This window comes from Thalassophryne amazonica, chromosome 10, assembly GCF_902500255.1.
Source record: "Thalassophryne amazonica chromosome 10, fThaAma1.1, whole genome shotgun sequence".
Lineage (NCBI taxonomy): Eukaryota > Metazoa > Chordata > Actinopteri > Batrachoidiformes > Batrachoididae > Thalassophryne > Thalassophryne amazonica.
This window is the reverse complement of record NC_047112.1, coordinates 68655456-68680225: the sequence shown is the minus strand read 5'-3', so window position 1 is coordinate 68680225 and position 24770 is coordinate 68655456. Positions and strand designations below refer to the sequence as shown.

Sequence of the window (24770 nt, the reverse complement as noted above, 5' to 3'; positions counted from 1 at the left end):
CCTATCTGAGATTTTTCTTGGCCTGCCACTTCAGGCCTTAACTAGTACTGTGCCTGCGGTCTTCCATTTCCTCACTATGTTCCTCACAGTGGAAAATGACAGCTGAAATCTCTGAGATAGCTTTTTGTATCCTTCCCTTAAACCGTGATGTTGAACAGTCTTTGTTTTCAGGTCATGTGAGAGTTGTTTAGAGATGCAAAGAGGGGAAACATTTGCAAATGGCCACCTTAAATACCCTTTCTCATGATTGGATTCACCTGTGTAAGGAGGTCAAGGGTCAGTGAGCTTACCAAACAAATTTTGTGTTCCAATAATTAGTGCTAAATGTATTCAAATCAATAAAATGACAAGGGTGCCCCAATTTATGCACCTGCCCAATTTTGTTTAAATAATTATTGCACACTTTCCTTAAATACTAGAAACTTCATTTCACTTCTCAAATATCAGTGTGTTCGTCTGCTATATGATATATTTAACTGAAATTTCTGATCCATGCAAGCAATGATTTATAAAGGAAAATCATGAAAATTTTCAGGGGTGCCCAAAGTTTTACATACATCTCTCTCTCTCTCTCTCTCTTTATATATATATATATATATATATATATATATATATATATATATATATATATATATATATATATATATATATATAATGTGTGTGTGTGTGTGTGAAATATAATGTTCCTCTCCTACGGAACTCTTCTTATATTTGCAGTTAGAGTCGTACATCTTTGCACATTCGTCATATTTTGTATTTTGTATATTGTGTATAGTTTTTTCAGCCTCCCCGGTAAGGTCTATTCCAGAGTACTGGAGAGGAGAATTCGACCAATGGTCGAACCTTGGAGTCAGGAGGAGCAGTGTGGTTTTCGTCCTGGTTGCAGCACACTGGACCAGCTCTACACGCTCCATCAGGTGCTTGAGGGTTCATGGGAGTTCGCCCAACCAGTCCACATGTGTTTTGTGGATCTGGAGAAGGCATTCGACCGTGTCCCTCGGGGCACCCTGTGGGAGTGCTCCTGGAGTACGGGGTCTGGGGTCCTTTGCTAAGGGCTATCTGGTCCCTGTAAGACCGCAGCAGGAGCTTGGTTCGCATTGCCGGTAGTAAGTCAAACCTGTTTCCAGTGCACGTTGGCCTCCGCCAGGGCTGCCCTTTGTCACCGGTTCTGTTCATTATTTTTATGGACAGAATTTGTAGGCGCAGCCAGGGTGTAGAGGGGGTCTGGTTTGGGAACCACAGAATCTTGTCTCTGCTGTTTGCGGACGATGTGGTTCTGTTGGCTTCGTCAAATCAGGACCTTCAGCATGCACCGGGGCAGTTTGCAGCTGAGTGTGAAGCGTCCGGGATGAAAATCAGCACCTCCAAATCCGAGGCCATGGTTCTCGACCGGAAAAAGGTGCTTTGCCCTCTTCAGGTCGGTGGAGTGTCCTTGCCTCAAGTGGAGGAGTTTAAGTATCTTGGGGTCTTGTTCACGAGTGAGGGACGGATGGAGCATGAGATCGATAGACGGATCGGTGCAGCATCTGCAGTGATGCGATCGCTGTATCGGACCGTAGTGGTGAAGAGAGAGCTGAGTAGGGGGGCAAAGCTCTCGATTTACCTATTGATCTACGTTCTGATCCTCACCTATGGTCATGAGATTTGGCTCATGACCGAAAGAACGAGATCGCGAGTACAAGCGGCTGAGATGAGTTTCCTCTGCAGGGTGGCTGGGCGCTCCCTTAGAGATAGGGTGAGGAGCTCGGTCACTCGGGAGGAGCTTGGAGTCGAGCAGCTGCTCCTCCACGTCGAAAGGAGTCAGTTGAGGTGGCTCGGGCATCTTTTCCGGATGCCGCCTGGACGCCTCGCTGGAGAGGTGTTCCGGGCACATCCCATTGGGAGGAGGCCCCAAGGAAGATCCAGGACACGCTAGAGGGACTACATCTCTTGGCTGGCTTGGGAACACCTTGGGGTTCCCCCGGAGGAGCTGGGGGAGGTGTGTGTGGATCGGGAGGTCTGGGCAGCTTTGCTTGAGCTGCTGCCCCCGCGACCCGACTCCGGATAAAGCGGAAGAAAATGGATGGATGGATGGATGTATAGTTTTTTGCTTTCCTTCATTCTTATTATTCTATTCTATTTTATTTCAACTCTATCATCTATATATCATCAACCACTGCACTGAAAAGAGAGCGAGCTGCTACTTTTTAATCTCGTTATACTTTGTACTGCGTACACTGTGCAATGACAATAACAGGATTCTGATTCTCTGTATGTATATGTGTCCCTGTGACAGACTGGCATCCTGTCCTGGGTGTACCCCGCCTCGCGCCCTGTGACTGCTGGAATAGGCTCCAGCCCCCTCGACCATTTATTGGACTAAGCAGCGGTTGAAGATGAGTGAGTGTGTGTGTGTGTGTGTGTGTGTGTATATATTTGTATATATGATGAAAGAAGGTACACCTTCACTGCACAGTCTGTAACAATCTTGTTCTCATAAAATGGTCTTTGCCTCCACAGTGCTCAGATATGTGAAAAAGAATCACCTTTGAAAAGTTGCTCTCTCTGCACAGTTTCCTGAGAGAACTATATTTGTTGTTGCAGATTGTAGATCTTTTCATCTGAATGCAGAGGACATGAGTTGGTCGAGAATGTTTCCTCTTATTGATGTTCAAGTTTGCAAATGTAATTTTTTGCTTTCTTTACTGTTGAAAATCAGTTTTAAAGAGTAAAAACAGTGACCACCTTGACGTGGCGTCGGGATCAGAGTGTGCTGTCTTAGCATGATGTCTCATCCGTCTGGTGCTTTTCAAAAAAATTTTTTAACCATTGTCCTCAGCGGCGCTGTCCGGCATACATCAGTGCATGAGAACACTGGAACTGGTTTTGCTTTTCAACTTTTTTTTTTTCTTTGTAATTACACGAGGAGAAATGGATGGAAGCTTACTTACTTGCTGGTATGTTGTTGTCCACAGGCTTGGTCTTGTTGCCACAATATCACATCTCAGCATTGCACACTTTACAAAAAAACTTTTTTTTGTTGTTTGCCTCAACATTTTGCTTTTTTTTTTTTTTCTTAAGTGGGACATTTGCTTTCCTCTGCAGCCTGTAAAAGCTTGACAAGAGGTCATTGGTCAGAGGTGTGTGGTGCTGTCAGTGCTTTTGCCAGGGGACAAAGGTCTAAGTTGTCCAAGTTGGTTCTGGTCTTTACTGTATAACTTTTATCTCATATGAACCATTTCACACATGTTGTACATGACAGAGGATTGTTCGTATCACACATTCTCACTTCCTGGAAATATTTGTTTTGAAGACGGGTGATACCTGGGTTAAACCTGTGGAATTGCCAGATCATGACGTAAAACGTATGCTACGGAAATTGTTCTTGCCATTCCTTGAGTTTCTGACGATTTCTGCATCAGACTTTAAGGAGAGAAGTTATATCATAAAGACTTGGGAGACAAGAAAAAGTTAAAGGTTTTAATCCATCATGATATTGGCATCAGACAAGGACCAATTTGTGGCAGTGGGGTGGAAGAGGTAGTGTTCAAGTCAGCAACTGCAATCAGCAATCAGCAGAGAGGTGAGTTACAACTGACATTTTTACATAAAGTACGAGTTTTATGCTGGTTATGAGCTAATGACTAAAAGGGTTCCTATTAGAGGAGACAGCTGTTATTAATTAGGTGAAATAGAATGAAAATACTGAATTCTGAGTCTTCCAAGCTAAACTTATGCAACTCTACATTTTTCAGATCTTCTCGTCTCTCTAGTTTTAGTGGCATAGTCATGCAAATGGCTTCTCTTCTCCTCCTTCAGATGTTTGACATCATTACAGAAACAACATCAGCGCACCCACTCATTCACTGTCAACTTATGCTGTTCACACAAGGGCTCAGTCGGACAGCTTGTGGACTTTATGTAAGGGACCTGGCAGATGTAAGGCCATTTAATGTCTGCTCCACCTGGTTTGGACACATTCAGCTCCTCTGGGTCTCGATAAGTTTCAGGTTGCTGTGTCTGCTTGTGAAATCTGAACACTAAGGAGTGATGTCAGATGACGACGGGATGTGTTTGGTACAAGGTGCTTCTGGAGTGGAATGACTTTGTGTCAAATGAGTGCTTAATTATGGACACGAGGATGAGACTTGTTTCATGTGCCATGACTGATTATTAACTGCAAGGACCATGTGGTGTGTTCTCCTGCGCATGGTCCAGTACACAAGGTTCCTCATTGCTGAACACCTCAGTGACCAGACCAGGCCAAGGAGACACCCACATAACACCTGACAGGTAGTAGGGGTCAACCGTGGGTTATCTGAATGTTGGTCAAAGCAGTTCCAGGAGATGGTGGATGGAGATGGAGAAGGTCCAGCAGCAGTACATTCTCCAGAACCTTTCCAGTTTTCCTTGACTACATACTGGCAAAACAACCCAGTAGAGTTGGGTCCTACAGCAGCTGTATTCAGACACGCAGCCGCTCCCTGCTCCTGTGGACACTTGGTGCTTTGTGTCAGGTCCAGAGAGGAGGAGGAGGAGGAGGCTGGGCCATCACAGCCAAAACACAAGCACCTCCTGTCAACTTCAAACGGTCACTGAAGAAGGGCGGAGGTGCAGAGAGGACAAGACGCCACTCTTTGAAGCTCTACTCTGTCCGTCTGGCTCTTTTCATCCCTTCTTTCTTCCTCCCTGCCTCCCTCTCTTTGTTGTTTCAGTCTCTTTTCTGCTCCCTGTGTCCTTCACTCGTCTTCACACATCTGCACTAGAGCTGCAGCAGGTTTCACGTTTTCCGTGAGGAATCTCCGGCTGCTTCGGCGTGTGCACTTTTCTCTGCCTGGCAGCAGTTTGATGGGCTCTGGCGATGACGGCGTGTGCCATATGAGAGTGGCACAGCCTTCCCTGGCGCTGCGTGGCACTAACTGACACTCAGGCTCAGAGTGTCAGGGCGCTGCCCCGCCGGGCGTGGCCTTTCCATTTTCTGAATAATGAAGTGTTGCTTTTTTTGTTCCCTAATTGAGGATGTTGGGGGGAAAATTACTTCTGTGTTTGAGGTAATTGAAGGAAGTGATGTCCGCTCACATGGTACATCACGCTCATGCATAAAAGGCTCATGTTACACACCTCAACATGCCGATATCGTGAAAGTGACGTCATCGCCCTGTATACGTGTTAAACAGCGCTGTCCTAGTTATCACCCGACTGCACATCCGCTGTAGAAATTTGAGTTGTGTTCATTATTTCGTGTTGAATTCTTTGAATAATACAGAATGTCACGTGTCAGGCCACGTACTTTGAAGGCTTTGATCCTGATGTCAGCGTTTACTGTGATGCAAAGATTGTTGTTCCAGGACAAGATACTTGTTCAACTTGCCCATTTGAAATGAAAGTCGTGAAAGACTCCAGCGAATAAAGGTTGCCTGACCTCAGTGACCCTGATTTTTACTGCAAAATATTTACCCATGCTAAATTAATGCTTTTATATTTAGCCATTATTACCTGATAGCGAGAGAAAATATATGCAGTGGGAAGAGACTGATTACCTTTAACCACACAGATATTTAGAATAAAATGCTCAGAAAGGATAAACAGTCAAGTCCACAGCAGCTATCAGCTACCTGCTAGCCTAGCAGAGGCTATCGCCCAACACACAATCATTTTTTTCTTGATTACATTATTTTCATAATCATTGGCAGCCAAAATCAGAACTGGAATCAAAATTGAATTAATTGCACAATCCTACACCTATAAAGACGTAGGAATGGGCACAAACGGGCAGCATGAGCATGATTCCAACCCAGGTCTACATATTGGCAGGCCAAGTCCATATCCACTGATCTACCTGAGCTGACATGTTCTGATAGTTGTTTTAATTTGTAAGTGTTGTGGCCTGTAGGCCATGTATGAATCCCCCCCCCCCCCAAGATAAAAATGCTGCCCTGCAGGATTTTAAACCATGATGGTGTAGGGGCCGGGGTCCGCCGACGGTCTGCATGGGCCTTCGTCCTCATCCGGGCCTTCAGCAAGGCAGAACGGGCGGCACGCCACACCCGACGGCCTGGACCGAGGGCACACCGACCTCTCCCTCAACCACCGGAAACAAAGGAGGTTGGTACCTCAGACACACCTCGAAAGGGGAGAGGCCGGTGGCTGCCGACACCTGGCTGTTATGGGGCGTACTCGATCCAGGCCAGATGGGTACTCCAGGCCGCCGGGTGCGCGTCTGTCACGCAACGCAGGGCCTGCTCCACCTCCTGATTGGCCCGTTCTGCTTGCCCGTTGGTCTGGGGATGATACCCGGATGAGAGACTCACCGTGGCCCCCAGTTCTCGGCAGAAGCTCCTCCAGACTTGCGAGGAGAACTGGGGACCACGATCCGAAACGATGTCCGATGGTATCCCATGCAGCCGGACGACGTGGTGGACCAGGAGGTCCGCTGTCTCCTGGGCCGTCGGGAGCTTCGGGAGGGCCACGAAGTGGGCCGCCTTGGAGAATCGGTCCACTATTGTGAGGATGGTGGTGTTGCCCTGGGACGGCGGGAGGCCCGTGACAAAATCCAGGCCGATGTGGGACCAGGGACGATGGGGCACGGGCAGCGGCTGGAGCAGTCCCGAAGCCCTGCGATGGTCAGCCTTGCCCCTGGCGCAGGTGGTGCAGGCCTGGATATAATCCCGGACGTCGGCCTCTAGGGACGCCCACCAGAAGCGCTGCCGGACAACTGCCACGGTTCTTCGCACCCCTGGATGACAGGAGAGCTTAGAGCCGTGACAGAAGTCCAAGACTGCAGCCCTAGCTTCTGGTGGGACGTAGAGTTTGTTCTTCGGCCCAGTCCCGGGGTCCGGGCTTCGTGCCAGGGCCTCCCAGACGGTTCTCTCTACGTCCCAGGTGAGGGTGGCCACGATACTGGACTCCGGGATGATGGGTTCCGGTGGATCCGACAACTCCGTTTTGACTTCATCTTCATGTACCCGGGACAAGGCATCCGATTTCTGGTTCTTGGTCCCGGGACGGTAGGTGATCCGGAAGTCAAAACGGCCGAAGAACAGTGACCAGCGGGCTTGCCTGGGGTTCAGCCGCTTGGCGGTCCTGATATACTCCAGGTTCCGGTGGTCAGTGAAAACCGTGAATGGCACGGACGTTCCCTCCAACAGATGTCTCCACTCTTCAAGAGCCTCTTTCACCGCAAGGAGTTCTCGATTGCCGACGTCATAGTTCCGTTCGGCCGGGGTCAACCTGCGGGAAAAATAGGCACACGGGTGAAGGACCTTATCGGTCCTCCCGCTCTGGGAAAGCACAGCTCCTATCCCTGAGTCCGAGGCGTCCACTTCAACCACTAACTGGCGACTAGGATCGGGCTGCACCAGAACGGGTGCAGACGAGAAGCGCCGTTTCAACTCCTTGAACGCGGCATCGCAACGATCCGACCAGGTGAAGGGGACTTTTGGTGAGGTCAGGGCTGTCAGGGGGCTAACTACCTGACTGTAGCCCTTAATGAACCTCCTGTAAAAATTTGCAAAGCCGAGGAACTGTTGCAGCTTCCTACGGCTAGTGGGTTGGGGCCAGTCTCTCACCGCCGCAACCTTGGCCGGATCAGGAGCGATGGAGTTGGGGGAGATGATGAACCCCAGGAAGGACAAAGAAGTGCGGTGAAACTCGCACTTCTCGCCCTTCACAAACAGCCGGTTCTCCAACAACCGCTGCAGGACCTGACGTACATGCCGGACATGAGTCTCAGGATCCGGAGAAAAGATGAGGATATCGTCTAGATATACGAAGACGAATCGGTGCAGGAAATCCCGCAAGACATCATTAACCAATGCTTGGAACGTCGCGGGGGCGTTTGTGAGGCCGAACGGCATGACCAGGTACTCAAAGTGACCTAACGGGGTGTTAAATGCCGTCTTCCATTCGTCTCCCTTCCGGATCCGAACCAGGTGATACGCATTTCTAAGATCCAGCTTAGTAAAGATTTTGGCTCCATGCAGGGGGGTGAACACGGAATCTAATAATGGCAACGGGTATCGGTTGCGAACCGTAATCTCATTCAGCCCCCTGTAATCAATACATGGATGAAGTCCGCCATCTTTCTTGCCCACAAAAAAGAAACTTGCCCCCATCGGGGAGGTGGAGTTCCGGATCAGCCCGGCAGCTAATGAGTCCCGGATGTAGGTCTCCATTGATTCGCGCTCAGGTCGTGAGAGGTTGTACAGCCTGCTGGACGGGAACTCAGCGCCTGGAACCAAATCAATGGCACAATCGTACGGATGGTGCGGGGGAAGGGTGAGTGCCAGATCCTTGCAGAAGACGTCAGCAAGATCGTGGTACTCAACCGGCACTGCCGTCAAATTGGGAGGGACTTTGACCTCCTCCTTAGCCTGGGAACCGGGAGGAACCGAGGATCCTAAACACACCCGATGGCAGGTTTCGCTCCACTGAACCACCACCCCAGACGGCCAATCGATCTGGGGATTGTGCTTTAACATCCATGGGATGCCCAAAATCACGCGGGAGGTAGAAGGAGTTACAAAAAACTCAATCTCCTCCCGGTGGTTTCCAGACACCACCAGAGTTACTGGTGGTGTCTTGTGTGTGAGTAAAGGGAGGAGGGTGCCATCTAGTGCCCGCACCTGCAATGGCGTAGGAAGCGCCACCAGAGGGAGCCCTACCTCCTTTGCCCATCTGCTGTCTAGCAGATTCCCTTCTGACCCCGTGTCCACCAGTGCTCGGGCTTGAAGGGTTAAATCCCCGCTCAGGATTGTGACTGGGAGTCGTGTGGCAATTTGTGTGTGTCTCACTTAGCCCAGTCTCTAAGGGCGAGTGTTGACGTTTTGGCCGTTTGGGGCAGTCTCTCTGTGTGTGCTCTGTTGAGCTCCAGAGAAAACACTCTCCACGGATCAGCCTCCCCATTTTGGCCCTGTGCGTTTCCCTAACAACGTCAACAGGGGGAGCTGTTGCCCCACAAAGCGCTGCGGCTGTGGAGCGTGGGGAGGGCGGCCCCTTTTCGAACCCGGAAGGGAGAGGGGCGGCGCGTATCCGGTCACGTCCTTCGCCTCACTTCCGACGGCGTTCCTCTAACCGATTGTCTAATCGTATAACGAGATCAATAAGCCCGTCTAAATCCCGCGGTTCGTCCTTGGCCACCAGGAGCTCCTTCAGGACCAACGACAGTCCGTTTACGAAGGCAGCGCGGAGGGCAGTGTTATTCCAGCCGGACCTCGCAGCCGCGATGCGGAAGTCGACTGCATAAGCAGCTGCGCTCCGGCGCCCCTGTCTCATTGACAGCAGCACGGCTGAAGCGGTCTCTCCTCTATTTGGATGATCGAACACTGTTCTGAACTCCCTCACAAACCCATCATATGTCAGAAGGAGCCATGAATTTTGCTCCCAAAGCGCTGTAGCCCAAGCGCGTGCCTTGCCGCGAAGCAGATTAATTACATAAGCTATCTTACTAGCATCAGTCACGTACATGACGGGACATTGTGCGAAGACGAGCGAACACTGCATAAGAAAGTCCGCGCATGTCTCCACACAACCCCCGTACGGCTCTGGAGGGCTTATGTATGCTTCAGGGGAAGGTGGGAGGGGTCGTTGAACGACCTGTGGAACGTCACTGTTACGCACAGGATCGACAGGAGGGAGAGCCGCAGCAGCGCCCTGAGGGCGCGCTTCCACCTGCGCGGCGAGAGCCTCCACCCTGCGGTTAAGGAGGACGTTCTGCTCGGTCATTAAATCCAACCGAGCCGTGAAAGCGGTGAGGATCCGCTGCAACTCACCGATCATTCCTCCTGCGGACGCCAGTGCACCCTGTTCTTCCATTGGCCGTTCAACAGCCGGTTGACGCCCCACGGGGTCCATGACGTTGGCCGAGATATCCTGTTGGGAAAGTGTAAGTACACGGACCCACAACAGGGGCGCAAATGAACGGACAATGGAATAGGTCAAATAACACACTTTACTGTTGTGAATATGCACAACAAGTACAACAGATTACAATAATGGACAAAGTCAAATTCACACAGGTGTCGTGTGGGCAGGCTCGAAGATAGGAGACGCCTCTCCAAAGTAGAACCGGAACCACACGGTTTCCTCCGCCACCAGACCCCGGGAATACTGGAGCCGCCAAGTCCTGAATTCCCAGGTGGCCACTGCCTCCGCGTGTCGGACCTGGTACTGCTGGCGAGGAATAAAGAACAATTAAAGGAGGGCGCGTTCGCAGCCAGGAATCCGAACGGCAGGTAAGCTACCTCCACCTCTCGTTGGAAAGTTCTCTCAGAGTAATGCACAAAGTCACAAAGATTACTGTCAGACAGTTAGCTGAGTACGTTACCTTCTCGGTAGAAACGATATCTCGGCAAAGTGGTGGAGACGTCGTCCTGCTGATATACTCCTGCCGATCAGATGATTGGTAACAGCTGTTGCAGGTGATGCGTGACAGCTGTCACCCTGGCTGCTCCTGTGAGGCGGCTGCGCCCTCTGGTGCCTGGAGCCCGCACTCCAGACAGGGCGCCCTCTGGTGGTGGGCCAGCAGTACCTCCTCTTCTGGCGGCCCACACAACACTTAGACAGCTCTTTGGTCTTCCCCATGGTGGATAGGTTGGAGTGTGATTGATTGAGTGTGTGGACAGGTGTCTTTTACACAGGTAACGAGTTCAAACAGGTGAAATTAATAGAGATGGCTTGGGACTCCGGCGAGGGTGGTTGCATCCCTCCTCCCTCCTCTCCTCCTGTTGTCTCTATCTCTGTCTCCAATCTTCGAAGTCCTGACTTCACCAGACTGTGAAATCTTTGAATTGCATTCGGAAGAATCATGGAATTGATCAGCTGGTCTCTCAGTGCTATTGACACCATCTTGTCAACAAGGCAATCAGGGCTGGGGGACCCTGCATGCCCAGAAAGAACCTATCTCATGGGCTAAGTTCTTGATGCCTGGAAGGAGTGGCGTGTGGTGTGCTTGGTCCCACTCTTTGTGGAAGACGTTGAGGATTTATTCTTATTTGTCTTTATGGTAGTTGAGCTTCTGCTGTCAGGATTATCCACTGCCCTGATCTACCATAAAATTGGCAAGACAGCTGCCACCAAAACCATAACCTCATGTCTGTCTGTCATGATTATCGAGGTTGGCAAGACTGTACAGTCTCAGACTGCGTTGACTCTTGAACTGAAACGCAAGTTGGGATGCATCTCGGAGCAGCTGCCTGCCCTGCAAAGGCATTGATGTTGGAGACAAGTGAATAGTTATTTACACAACTGGATCTGGACAGTTAAGAGAAACCACATTTGGCTCTGTGCTTCTCTGCCTAACCCAAACACGGGAGCCTCATTAGCTACTGCAGGTCAAAATATCCTGTTTGTTTTTCTACAGAAGATTTCAACGGTCCTAGTGATGCACACGGCTCCCTTTCTCATCTGCCCTCCCCCACAGATTCTAGACACACACAGACAGAGACTGATATGAACCACCTGCACACACGGACGCACGCCCCCCCAACCCTCCTTGTGTTTCTGTCCCCACGCCGGCCTCCGCACTTGCCACTCCCTTCCTCCTCCAGTCATTTTGTTGGAACTGATTTCGTATTAACATGCCAATAAAAAAGGGGCAGAGGGGAGGGACATCAAATGCTACTTTTATTATGTAAATGTAATATGTGTGTGTGTCGCCTTCATACCTGTACTCAATTGCAAATATTCCAATATACTTTCCATTGTCATGCCTGGAAGAATCTTGTAATATGATTTCAGACAGCGACCCGTCTCACTGCCCTCTATGGAATGGTTCATATCAAGAGTTCAGCATCTCTTAACCATGGCTGTATTTTTGTTTAGATGTTTTGTGGTCATATTTTCATTCATTTAAAAAAATGAATTTAATTGGTGCATTATTTGTTTAGAATGCAAACAGTGTCACAGTAAGCAGCAGCTAACCAGCCTGTGTTAATATTAGTGCTAATGTAATTAATAATAATTAATTGTACACCACATCATGATGCCACTGAAGAGGTAAAAGTTTGAGGATGTGATTTTTGGTCCATTCCCCGCAGCCCCACTGCTTTTTGTCAGGTATAAGGTAATGGTATTTTACACAATATGACCCTTTTAATTTGACTTGGTTGCTTGATTATCTGCTTTTTGTTCTCTCTTTCTGTCAGGTGAGAGTGCGATGAGGAGAGGTTTCATTGTGTGAGGCCATGGGCTGCACCTCAGCCAAGCAGGTGTCGGCTGTGCCCAACGAGGAGGAGGGATGCGGCAAGGCCTACAGCAACGGAGACCTGTTCACCGGTCAGTGTGCACCCGCCACGCACGGAATCAAAGCATCACAGACATCACTTCTGTCACTTAATTACTCAGCGTCCTCGGTTTTTATTGTCTTTGTTACAGCTCCTTGTCGGCCGGCGATGTGTCGACTTCTCTTTCCCAGATAATAACTGTCAGCAGTGTGGTTTTATACGGCGCGCGGTCATATTAACAGAGAGGAATTAACTCGTTAGCGACACTGTCGTGTGAATATCTTTGGAGGTGGAGAGTGAGTAGAAGGAAAACAAAGGCGAGGAGAGGTGAGAGAATAAAGAGAACAGAGAGGAGAAGGAAAGACGGGCGGCTGTCAGAGCCACTCCATGTCATGACGACGGAACCAAAAGCTGCGGGAAAGTGAAGGGATGAAGAGCGGCTAGGAATCAGGAGGAATGTCCCAACAGGTGGATGATCCTCTCTTCTTTCTCCTCTATCTGTCATCTTTCTTTCCCTCTTTTTCTATCCATCCAGCTCTCCTCACACTCAGCCCCTCCCTCTCACATTTCTTCTTGTGACTCTCATTTCCCTCCTCCTCCTTTATTAAGGAGTAACCAAACAAGGGATGATCGACTGAAACGGGAGAAATGACGTGTGTTGGCGGCGCCGCCGCTTTCCCCTCCACCCGCTCCCTTTTGTTTACTCAGCCTCCTCCGCCCCTCCCCTGCTCCAAGCTGGATTTTCATTCCCGTCCATGTTCCCTCTGTCTCACTATTTTGGGTTTCTGCCCCTCCCCTCCCTCTCTCCCTTCCTCTTTCCAGCTCTTTTCCTCTCTTCTCTGGCACATTAGGTCACAAACTCGTGTCCTTCCACCTCCCCTCATTCCTCGCTCTTCCTCTCATTTTCCCCATGCTCTCTCGTGTCAGTTGCTTTAAAGGGAACGCACGGCAGCGGGCGGATGAGATCAGATGTCTCAGTACTGTGGATCAGAATTATCCTCGAGGCCTCGGAACCTCTCCTTCATCAGCGTTTTACCATCTCTCTGCACTATTTCTGTCTTTACTTTGGGTTTAGTCATTTTTCCCACTTCACTGGCTCGCTGCGTCCTATGTCCGCCTCCTAATCGATGCAGGAAACAGCTGATTCTGGTCAGCCCGTTCCACCGGCACACGTACATGTTGTGTTTGGTGTGTTTCCAAACCTCTCTCCTCGGCCTCACCGATCAGCCTCCGACAGACTGTCTGCCAGTCGATCTGCTCCTCTGTGTGTGTGTGTGTGTGTGTGTGTGTGTGTGTGTGTGTGTGTGTGTGTGTGTGTGTGTGTGTGTGTGTGTGTGTGTGTGTGTGTGTGTGTGTTTGTGTGTGCCCCAGATACTACTCACTCTGTCAGATGTGGCCACACACACATGTGCGCACACACACGTTTCTCAGTTACGCTCACACAATACCCAGCAAAGGCTGAGCGCCATTACACAAACACAGGGGCACGAGGAGAAACACGCCCACAATGCTGCCCTGCTGATGTGTGTAATAACTAGTGGGAGGAGACTGGAGTGGGGACGGGGCGTGTGCTTCTGGATTGCTTACACAGTTAGGTCCACAAATATTTGGACATTGAAAAAGTTATTAATATGTCCACTAACTGACAGTGGTAGAGCAGGTTAGTTCTTTGGGAGACTTGTTCATTCCATGACGACTATACTTTTCTGGCACTATGCTTTTTACTCTTTTAAATTCATTTTATTAGGAAACGGAGCAGGCCGCAGCCTCAACTTTATCTAAAGTCTGGGTCTTTTAGTGAAGCTTAGGGCTAGTGGCCTGCGATCACCTTCGTATTTCTTCTGTTTTTCTTGTTGCTTAATGCTGATAAATTATACTGTATTTGTTGTCTTTCTGATGCCAGATTCTCTTTTTTTCTCTCTGTTTGAGGTGTTGCTCCATCCAGAGATGGGTGTGGGCATTTTCTTCTGCAGGCCTTCCATCTTTTGCACCAACATGGACTCCCAAAATCTCCCCAAATTTCCTGTATAATTTCCTGTATTGTCTATTGTCAGTAGCATGGCCTAAGCGGAGGGTCACCCCTTTGAGTCTGGTCTGCTTGAGGTTTCTTCCTCAAATCATCAGAGGGAGGTTTTCCTTCCCACTGACACCTGTGTTCTTGCTCTGGGGGTTGGTAAGGTTAGACTTTACTTGTGTGAAGCACCTTGAGGCAGCTTTGTTGTGATTTGGTGCTATATAAATGAAATGAAATTGAAATAGAAAGACACTTCCTGTGTATTGTACCAGTCCACCTAGCTGTAAATTGGTACAAGCCTTGGCTGGAGAAGTCAACTAACCATGAACTGTCCTCCCATCCGGGGGAGTCTTCGACTCTCATTAGCTTTGTGCTCTGGTATCTGCCACTCTCAGTTCGGAGTTCATGTGATCTCTGGATTACTTGTAAAGTTTACATAATAGTGTGAAGTACAGATTTATTGTCACAGTGACTTGTTTTTAAAGTAATAACTGAATAAATCTTGATGCACAGGGATGAGATTTTTCCGCGGCTCTGCGGATTTGACAGTCCCGGGGGTCAATATTGTGAAACGTCCAAATCCGCTGAGAAAATTTTAGGTGGGGGGGGTAAGAATGCAAAAAAAAAATTAATGCCAGGAGTACCTTTGTTTAATAAAATTGTCGTCTATTCAGAACACTGAGTGGTCTTTGTTTGTTATCGCCGACGCAGCAAGTTCGATCAGTCCGTCAGTCAGCCGAACGCGGAAGTAACACTGTGCTGATCAGTGACCAGTATGAAGTAGGTGCACAATGAGCATGTAGTGTAAGGGAGGTAACTGTGTAGTCTTTCAACTTCCAATATTCGGTAGTTTTCCCTCCAACAAATCATAAAAACCAAGACGGTATCAAAGCGCAGTCGAAGCTATTACTTACGCACGTTTTCATTGGTTATTACAAAGCTTATGACCAATCAGCGCAAAGGTTATATATGCGTTTCTCCCGCCCTTTCCTTTCTCCCGCCCTTACATGTATGTTTGTTGACAAGCAGGGCTTAATTTGAGGGGGAGCAAGCTGGAGCACGCTCCGGAACCTCGGGCGTGCGCTCTGGAACCTCTGACGTTGGCTCCGCCAGCTATTTATACTGGATCCGTGATCCGCCACCTCTCTTGACTAACAAAATATTTTTAAAAAATCACCGCGATTGCGCTCACTGCCAATCACACCGCCGCCCTCCTGTCTGCTGTGCAGAATTGCGCCAAATCTGGCAACAGGTCCAGAGGCTACACTCGCTGTTTTGATCCGGATGTTGACCGTAGTCGCAGAGCTCCATGGCCACCGAGAGAGGGCTTGGATTCTTTGCGGGTCCCGCATCCGTACCCCCGGAAGCAGTGAGTGAAGGGAGAGCCGCACATTGTGTTCTGCGTGTGTCTGTTTATAATCTTCTCACCCAGAAGAAAGAGTGTTTACACAAGAGAGAAAAGTGAGAAAATGTTAATGCCTTTTTGAGAAAAGTGTGTAGTGAGGGGTTTTACAGCCTTAAAACATCTATAATAAGTGTAAAAAATAGTGCTACTTCGCGGATTTCGTTTATCGTGGGTTATGCCGCGTTCACACTGGGCGCGACCAAACGCTACAAATTCGCGAGGGTCACGTGGCGACGGACGCGCCTCCTTCGCCCGGTGTGTCGCTCTGCTTGGGTGGACTTTCGCTGCGAAAATTCGCCCCGGTGCGTCATCAAATAGGAGGAGCTTCCATTCCGCTCGGTGTCAAGTCACCATGACGGACCTTTCACACGGAGCGAGTTGTTGTGAAAAGTTCCCAATACAGAGAGTATCATTATTTGCTGCAGGAGCTGCGTCTGGATGACGGCCGCTTTCAGCGGTCCTTCCGCCTCTGCGGGACCACTTTGAGGACCAACTGTCCCGTTCACACGCGCACATGTAAACAATAAAAAAAAAAGAAACTCCGCTGCTTGCTGCAGCTCGCTCCTCCCCCAAAAAACTCTGTCATATTTGTGTTTAGAAACCAGTCACCATTTGTTTTATTATACATCTGTGTAAATTAATAAAATATTCTCCACACAGACGATTCGCTCGCACGCGCACGTAACAAAAAAAGAAAGAACGAAACTCTGCTGCTTGCTGTGGGGCTGCTGCTCGCTCCAAAAACTCTGTCATGATTGTGAAATAAAGGACAAAAGAGACATAAGTCCTGCTCACAGGCTGCTACCAGATACAGGACATGTTCACATCCTCAGTCAAAATCCAGACATCTCCACGTCACTACATATTCAGTCCCCGATTGGTCATCGCGGTGCGAAAAGACAAAAAAGTTCAGATTTTTCAACTTAGGGAGGAGGGCAACATGACGTGACACGACGCAATATCGCACCACAAACGCGCAAAACGCTCAAAATCGCTTCACTTGCGTCACGCTGCACGGTTTGGCGCCAAAACGCGTCCTTACATAGGAATTACATGGCAACCTGTGGCTGCAGTCGCTCGCATCGCGCCCGGTGTGAACGCGGAGAACGTAACTCCCGCGATAAACGAGGGACCACTGTACATCATTAAACAGGAATTTGTACTCTGTCCGGATTTGATGTGACTAGTGTTATTAGGCCTACAATACATGCCCAGTTTATTTTCGGTGTGGCGCACAGCGTTGTTCGCAAGCCCCCCCCCCCCCCCTTCTTTTTTTTTTTCTGCACCGGAGCCACCCATCCTCTGCACTGCGGGACCTCCCACTTTACAAATTAAGCACTGTTGACAAGTGTGCCATGCTGAAAGTGGAGAATGCTGAAAATCAAGTAAGTCTAGTTATGAAAAAATATTTCATGTACAGTAGATGGTCTTAGTAAGGGTTTACAGTTTGAATTATAGATATGAACACCTGGCATTTATAGTAGTTTTTTAAGCCCCTGGACCCTGGCTTATTTTCCTCTGAAAATCGAATTTGCCAATCTCATCCCCGGATGCAGATGTCAGTGAAATCATAGTGTGAGTTCAGTGTGATTGGAGAAAAAAGCTTTTCTGATCCTTGACTTAAAACCATGATCCAGTCTGAACTGTGGGTCTTGTGATCCATGACAGTCCTCGTATCCGGGGATAAACACCGACCTGAAGGACCTCATATCCTTGATTGAATTAGTGGGGACCAGGACAGATGGGTGCACGTCTCCTCTTCTTGTTCATCCCCTGCGTTTGAGCTCATGTATGTTCTTCTGTCCTGCTCAAACCAGACGTATCAAATTTAGCCAGTTCTTTGTACTGGCTTATAAGAAGATGCATCTCCAGTTATGCAAGTTAACATTTCTCACTAATAAATATGAGAATTGAATTTAGAATGTCAGCTATGATTTATTGCTGTTTAGATATAGATGTGTTCAACAGTGTAGAATGTAGTATTTTTTTCTATCGGATCCCTGATGTTTTGCTGTCAGTAGGATAATAAATAGGTCTGAATATCTGCTCTTGGTTTTATTTTTGGGTTTCAACTGTGAGCGCAACAGGTCCTATTAAATGGAACCCCGACTATAAATACATGTTTATTCTATATGACTTGTTGTGATATTAGTAACATAACTATGGGACAAAATTTGCAAAAATAATGGCAAGTTTTATGATATTTTAAGAAACTTTATTTCTACGTAGGTCGCCATTGTTGTTTGTAACGCAATGCATTCTGGGTAGTGACGTCAAATGGGGGCAGAGATTCCCGTGTTTACATTACAGCTAGTGGCGATTAGCAACGATGAGCTCCTCTGTTCACCCTTTTCAGTTCGAACCAGAGCGTGATCTGCAGTGTGAGGAAGAGAACTTTGAAGATACTGTCAGAAATGAAGATCAGCGCTCTGATCAAGCAAGAGTTGGCCATTGTAGGTGGTGTCTGTGTGGGGGCTGCTTGCCGATGCCAACAGAGAAAGAGAGTGTCTGCTGCTCTTTGGCGTGTTTTAGTCCTATTTTCACTAGTTACTCATGGACGATTTTTCTTCTTGTGGGGAAATATGACGGGCACTGCATCTGGTTTACGACGTCGTTTGTATCCAGAAACACCAACAAGCTCCCTCATTAGCTAAGGTCGATGAAAAGCCTCAAATGCATCCGCGTTGAAGTGATGTGTGCACAGCCGCGGGTCTTTCTGCAACTGAACTCTTCCACAAGCATCCTCCCACTTTTTCCTTAACTTTCTTTCTTTTGGAAAGCAATGAAGGCTTACCTCGCTTTCTTTGTTGCCCTTAGACTGAAAATTGCATCCAAAAGCCGCGCAATGTGGCATTTTATCTCGGTAGAAGAACTAGCTTTAACACTGTTTTCGCTTGCATGAAAGATTTCAGAAACCTTTCCACGTCATCACCCACAGAATGCATTGCACAGGCAAAAACATGGCGGCCACGTTGTATTTAAATACGTGGTAAATAAACACTATTTTATATCATTCAAGACTTGTTTATGCACTTCTAACTATATATTATAATAGCAGACGTCAGCGTTTCAATTTTTTGACAAATTTAATGTTATAGTCGGGGTTCCTTTTAAAAATAAGCCATCATGAAAACCACAAAGACATCTTTTGGTGAAAATGTGGAAAGATTAGAGGTGCAAATGCTGGTCATAGCCAGTACAACAAAATACAGCTGATCAAAATCAGTACAACCAGTGGTGTGTTGGCCAACAGACACTGACTTTGTTGACCAAAGAAAACATCTGATGACAGAAACGTGAGAACTGTGCCCCCAAGGAAAAAAAACCCAACCATAAACAACTGTGTGTGACACCAACAGGCTGGTGAAGGTATCACAAGCCACTGTTTAAAGAAAACTTCAAGAAGAGAAATATAGAGGTCATACCACAAAATTCATCCAAATGTATTTATACAGTACCAAATCACAACATGAGTCATTTCAAGGTGCTATGTATGAGGTTTAAACTTTACCCACCCCATGAACCGTTGACGTTGATGACAGGGTAAAGAAAAACCTCACCTTGCATTTGATGATGATGGGAAGAAACCTCAAGCAGACCAGACTCACTGGAGTGATCGTCTGCTTTGGCCATACTAATAAAATAGAACAAAAGCATAACAGAGTTATTACAACATAGAGTGACAGAAATGTTACTGCTAAGCAAATTTACACAGCTCAGTGTTCGTCATGGTGGATGATGGTAAAGGCAACCCAGAGGTGCAGATCAGCGTGCTAGTAAAACAGACTGCGGCTACTCAGTCAGTGTCTGTATTGATGCCAGATCAGTCATAGAAATAGGATGTTCTGCAGTTTTTACCACAACCTTGATGCATCTCTAACTTCTCCCAGATCCTGTAAAGAGGTTGTGGTGCTGAAAACTTCTAGTGCAGAACGCACGTGTGCAGAAGAGTCACATTCAGACGTTATGTAACACGACTTCATTCGGCACCTGTTCATATTCCCTCATGCTTTCTGCACGCTCCAGAGATCAGTGACAGAGTGATGACAAGTCAACACGCAGCCCCTGCCAAGCCCCCAGGGTTTAAAGCATCTAGCTCTACATTCCACGAAATAAAACATGACACTGTCACCTTTCTTCTCATTATCATCTTTTCACCTCAAAAAAACTAATGAGTTGGTCTTCAGGTCTTGATCTGGTCTGTTTAGTGAGTTTGATGCTCAGTTTCTCTCTTGTTAGCTGCTGCTGCCATGGCGTGAGAGCTACACAAACTGGTTCCATTCATGCACGCATCCGTGTCCTTCACCAGGCTGCTGCTTGAAACCAAGTCATAGCAGAACCAAGATGTCTGGGATGAAAGATCATCACACAAACCTATCGGGCAGGTGCAGAGGGACCTGACCAGGACCTGCTTTTACTACATCGGATGAGGGAGGATTCAGATGTCAGTATTCAGTCCTTAAGGACAGATCTCTTATTTGAAACAGGTCGAGAAAGCTAAAATATATTGATGGGTACCATTGTGTGGTGAATCGATGCATCCAGAGAAACTCCCACAATACCCTTTAGTGTTTACTGTTTGTTTTCTGAGTGTGAAGCTTTTTTCCTCCCTGACTCCTTTCAACAATGGACCCACAGTAATTTTGCTGCTCAAACTGCATCAGGAGAGATTTATAAAGAGGGCAACAGAATCACAACATGTCATGCAGTTGTTTGTTACTGCTGCCTTTTCTCCCTCGGAACAGACTCTGTCCCAAGAACTGCAGATTATTGCATGATACAGAATAATTCCTGGTTCTCTTTGTTTCTGGCCATCAAAACCATTAGATTAAAAAACCCTTTCAAAACTCAATTGTGTACACACACACCCACCCACACACACACACACACACACACATACATATATATATATATATATATATATATATATATATATATATATATATATATATATATATATATATATATATATATATATATATACACTCAACAAAAATATAAACGCAACACTTTTGGTTTTGCTCCCATTTTGTATGAGATGAAACTCAAAGATCTAAAACTTTTTCCACATACACAATATCACCATTTCCCTCAAATATTGTTCACAAACCAGTCTAAATCTGTGATAGTGAGCACTTCTCCTTTGCTGAAATAATCCATCCAACCTCACAGGTGTGCCATATCAAGATGCTGATTAGACACCATGATTAGTGCACAGGTGTGCCTTAGACTGCCCACAATAAAAGGCCACTCTGAAAGGTGCAGTTTTATCACACAGCACAATGCCACAGATGTCGCAAGATTTGGAGGAGCGTGCAATTGGCATGCTGACAGCAGGAATGTCAACCAGAGCTGTTGCTCGTGTATTGAATGTTCATTTCTCTACCATAAGCCATCTCCAAGGCGTTTCAGAGAATTTGGCAGTACATCCAACCAGCCTCACAACCGCAGACCACGTGTAACCACACCAGCCCAGGACCTCCACATCCAGCATGTTCACCTCCAAGATCGTCTGAGACCAGCCACTCGGACAGCTGCTGAAACAATCGGTTTGCATAACCAAAGAATTTCTGCACAAACTGTCAGAAACCGTCTCAGGGAAGCTCATCTGCATGCTCGTCGTCCTCATCGGGGTCTCGACCTGACTCCAGTTCGTCGTCGTAACCGACTTGAGTGGGCAAATGCTCACATTCGCTGGCATTTGGCACGTTGGAGAGGTGTTCTCTTCACGGATGAATCCCGGTTCACACTGTTCAGGCAGATGGCAGACAGCGTGTGTGGCATCGTGTGGGTGAGCGGTTTTCTGATGTCAATGTTGTGGATCGAGTGGCCCATGGTGGCGGTGGGGTTATGGTATGGGCAGGCGTCTGTTATGGACGAAGAACACAGGTGCATTTTATTGATGGCATTTTGAATGCACAGAGATACCGTGACGAGATCCTGAGGCCCATTGTTGTGCCAACATCCAAGAACATCACCTCATGTTGCAGCAGGATAATGCACGGCCCCATGTTGCAAGGATCTGTACACAATTCTTGGAAGCTGAAAATGTCCCAGTTCTTGCATGGCCGGCATACTCACCGGACATGTCACCCATTGAGCATGTTTGGGATGCTCTGGACCGGCGTATACGACAGCGTGTACCAGTTCCTGCCAATATCCAGCAACTTCGCACAGCCATTGAAGAGGAGTGGACCAACATTCCACAGGCCACAATTGACAACCTGATCACTCTATGCGAAGGAGATGTGTTGCACTGCATGAGGCAAATGGTGGTCACACCAGATACTGACTGGTATCCCCCCCCAATAAAACAAAACTGCACCTTTCAGAGTGGCCTTTTATTGTGGACAGTCTAAGGCACACCTGTGCACTAATCATGGTGTCTAATCAGCATCTTGATATGGCACACCTGTGAGGTGGGATGGATTATCTCAGCAAAGGAGAAGTGCTCACTATCACAGATTTAGACTGGTTTGTGAACAATATTTGAGGGAAATGGTGATATTGTGTATGTGGAAAAAGTTTTAGATCTTTGAGTTCATCTCATACAAAATGGGAGCAAAACCAAAAGTGTTTTGTTTATATTTTTGTTGAGTGTATATATATACACACACAGTGGAGGAAATAAGTATGTGATCCCCCGCTGATTTTGAAAGTTTGCACACTGACAAATAATTAAACAGTCTATGATTTTTGTGGTAGCTTTATTGTAACAGTGATAGAAAGAATATCCCCCCAAAAAATCAAGACAATTACATGAAATGAAAAATAAAAATTAATTTGCATTTCATTGAGGGAAATAAGTATTTGACCCCCTATCAAAGCATGATTTAATAGTTGGTGGCAAAATCCTTGTTGGCAAGCACAGCAGTCAGACATTTCTTGTAGTTGCTTACTAGGTTGGCACACACATCAGGAGTAATTTTAGTCCACTCCTTTCTGCATATCATCTCCAAATCATGGAGGTTTTGAGGCTGGTGTTTGGAAACTTGAAGCTTCAGCTCTCTCCATAGATTTTCGATAGGATTAAGGTCAGGAGTCTGGCTAGACCATTCCATGACCTTGATGTGCTTCTTATGGAGCCACTCCTTTGTTACTTTTGGGTTGTTGTCGTGCTGGAAGACCCATCCATGACCCATTTTCAGTGTCCTGACGGAGGCAAGGAGGTTGTCACCCAAGATTTTGCAATACATGACCCCATTCATCTTCCCGTCCATGCGGTGAAGTCGACCTGTCCACAAAGAAGAGGAACACCCCCAAAGCATAATGCTTCCATCGCCATGCTTGACAGTGGGGATGGTGTTCTTGGGGTCATATTCAGCATTTCTCTTCCTCCAAACATGTCAAGTTAAGTTGAGGCCAACAAGCTCGATTTTGGTCTCATCTGACCACAGCACCTTTTAACAGTCTCTCTCAGAGTCATTAATATGTTCATTGGCAAACTTGAGGCGGGCCTGGACGTGAGCCTTCTTGAGCAGAGGGACCTTGCGTGCACTGCAGGATTTTAACCCTCTGGGGCCAACGCTGTTGTATACGACGGCTAAGACCAAGCTTTACTAAATTATAAATAACTTTTTAATGGTATGACATAGAAACTTACTTTTTTTTTCTGAAAAGTTAACTCCGCGGACCTTTGAGCCAGCCATCAGCCATCTTTGTACTCTTCATAGAAGCTGTATGATGACGTGCGCAATGTGAGTGTCCAATCGGAATTGGTTCACCGTCACATGGTTTTCCAAAATCCAATCGTAGGGCAGATTTACCTCACGTGAAAAGCCAAAGATCGTTTTCAGGAGTGATATGTTACTAGTTGGCCCATTTGAATAGCCCCCTGGGTGCTCCAGTGAGTAAATCCAGTGCACCCTGCACCATTACGCACAGCGATCAGTGAAAGTAGGAGCAGATGGAGAATCTCACGTGCTCAAACAAGTAGTGTGTAACTATCAGGATTGCTCCACTAGTTTGCATGTGAATGTTACTGGATAACTGTTGCTTTCTCGACATAAAGCACTTGTTTACCATATCAATGGAGTGAGGTGGAGGGCCGCTCCTCAGAGTGTAAGGAGCCAAAGTGGGCCAAAGTGTGAATGAAAGCTGCTTTAGGAGCAGCACAGAACAGTCCAAGACACAGTAGAAGTAGAAGTTTGTGTTGTAACCTTTGTGTAATAGCAGACAGAAATTGCTTTGAGATGAAGACAAAAGAAAAAAACGCATAGACCATTTTGTATATATTGTTCAAAATGTGCATTTGTGTTTATTGTTTGAACCTTTTTGTTGTACAGTCTTTCACACAAGACCTCAAATTACCTTTATAAAGTGTGAAAACAGTTGTTTATTATAGTTTGCTGTGTGTTTTGGATAAATGTGTGTGGAAAATTATTTTCCGCTTTACTTTTTTCTTTCTTATTTTTGATTGTAAACCTTTATTACACTTATAAAACACAACAAAAGCATATATACTGTATTATGAAAGCACAGGTTGTCCTGAAAAAAGAGACATAAAACTTGATTGTGGGATGCAGGGAGCAATAATAAAACATTTATGCCAGGCAAGTGAACTGTCCAAAAAATGCCCTCAGACCCCAGAGGGTTAATCACTGTGTTTCATTGTGTTACCAATGGTTTTATTGGTGACTGCTCTCACCTGCCTTGAGATCATTAACCAGCTCCCCCCGTGTAGTTCTAGGCTGATCTCTAACCTTTCTCATGATCATTGAGACCCCACGAGGTGATATCTTGCATGGAGCCCCCAGCCTAGGTCGATTGACAGTCATGTTGTACTTCTTCCACTTAATTTAATTTAATTTAATTAGCTTATAATGCGCCAAATCACAGCAAAAGCCGTCTCAAGGCGCCTTACAAAAAACAAGTCAACATAAAATTGAATAAATAATTAAAAATGAATAAAAAATTCAAATACATAAATCAAAACAGAAGTAAAATAATAAAACAAATAAAAATAAAAACTATCAATAAGAAAGAGAATAAAAATAGGTTTTGAGTCTTGACTTAAAAATGTCCACAGACTCAGACTGCCTCACGGTCGCAGGAAGACTGTTCCACAGGGTGGGTGCAAGATATGAAAAGGCTCTTTGAACTGCTGACTTCTTCTTCACCCTGGGAACACAGAGAAGTCCCACATCCTGCG

At 46.9% G+C, this 24770-nt stretch overlaps 1 protein-coding gene across 1 annotated transcript in view; it reads left to right on the top strand.

The window, feature by feature from the left end:
- zgc:92140 (uncharacterized protein LOC447854 homolog) overlaps positions 1-24770 on the top strand; it is a 116209-nt gene that overhangs the window by 53184 nt on the left and 38255 nt on the right. The window contains exon 2 of the mRNA XM_034180201.1: positions 12123-12252. Within this exon, the coding sequence (XP_034036092.1) occupies positions 12162-12252 (91 nt within the window). The 5' untranslated portion in view covers positions 12123-12161. The remainder of the gene's footprint in view (positions 1-12122; positions 12253-24770) is intronic.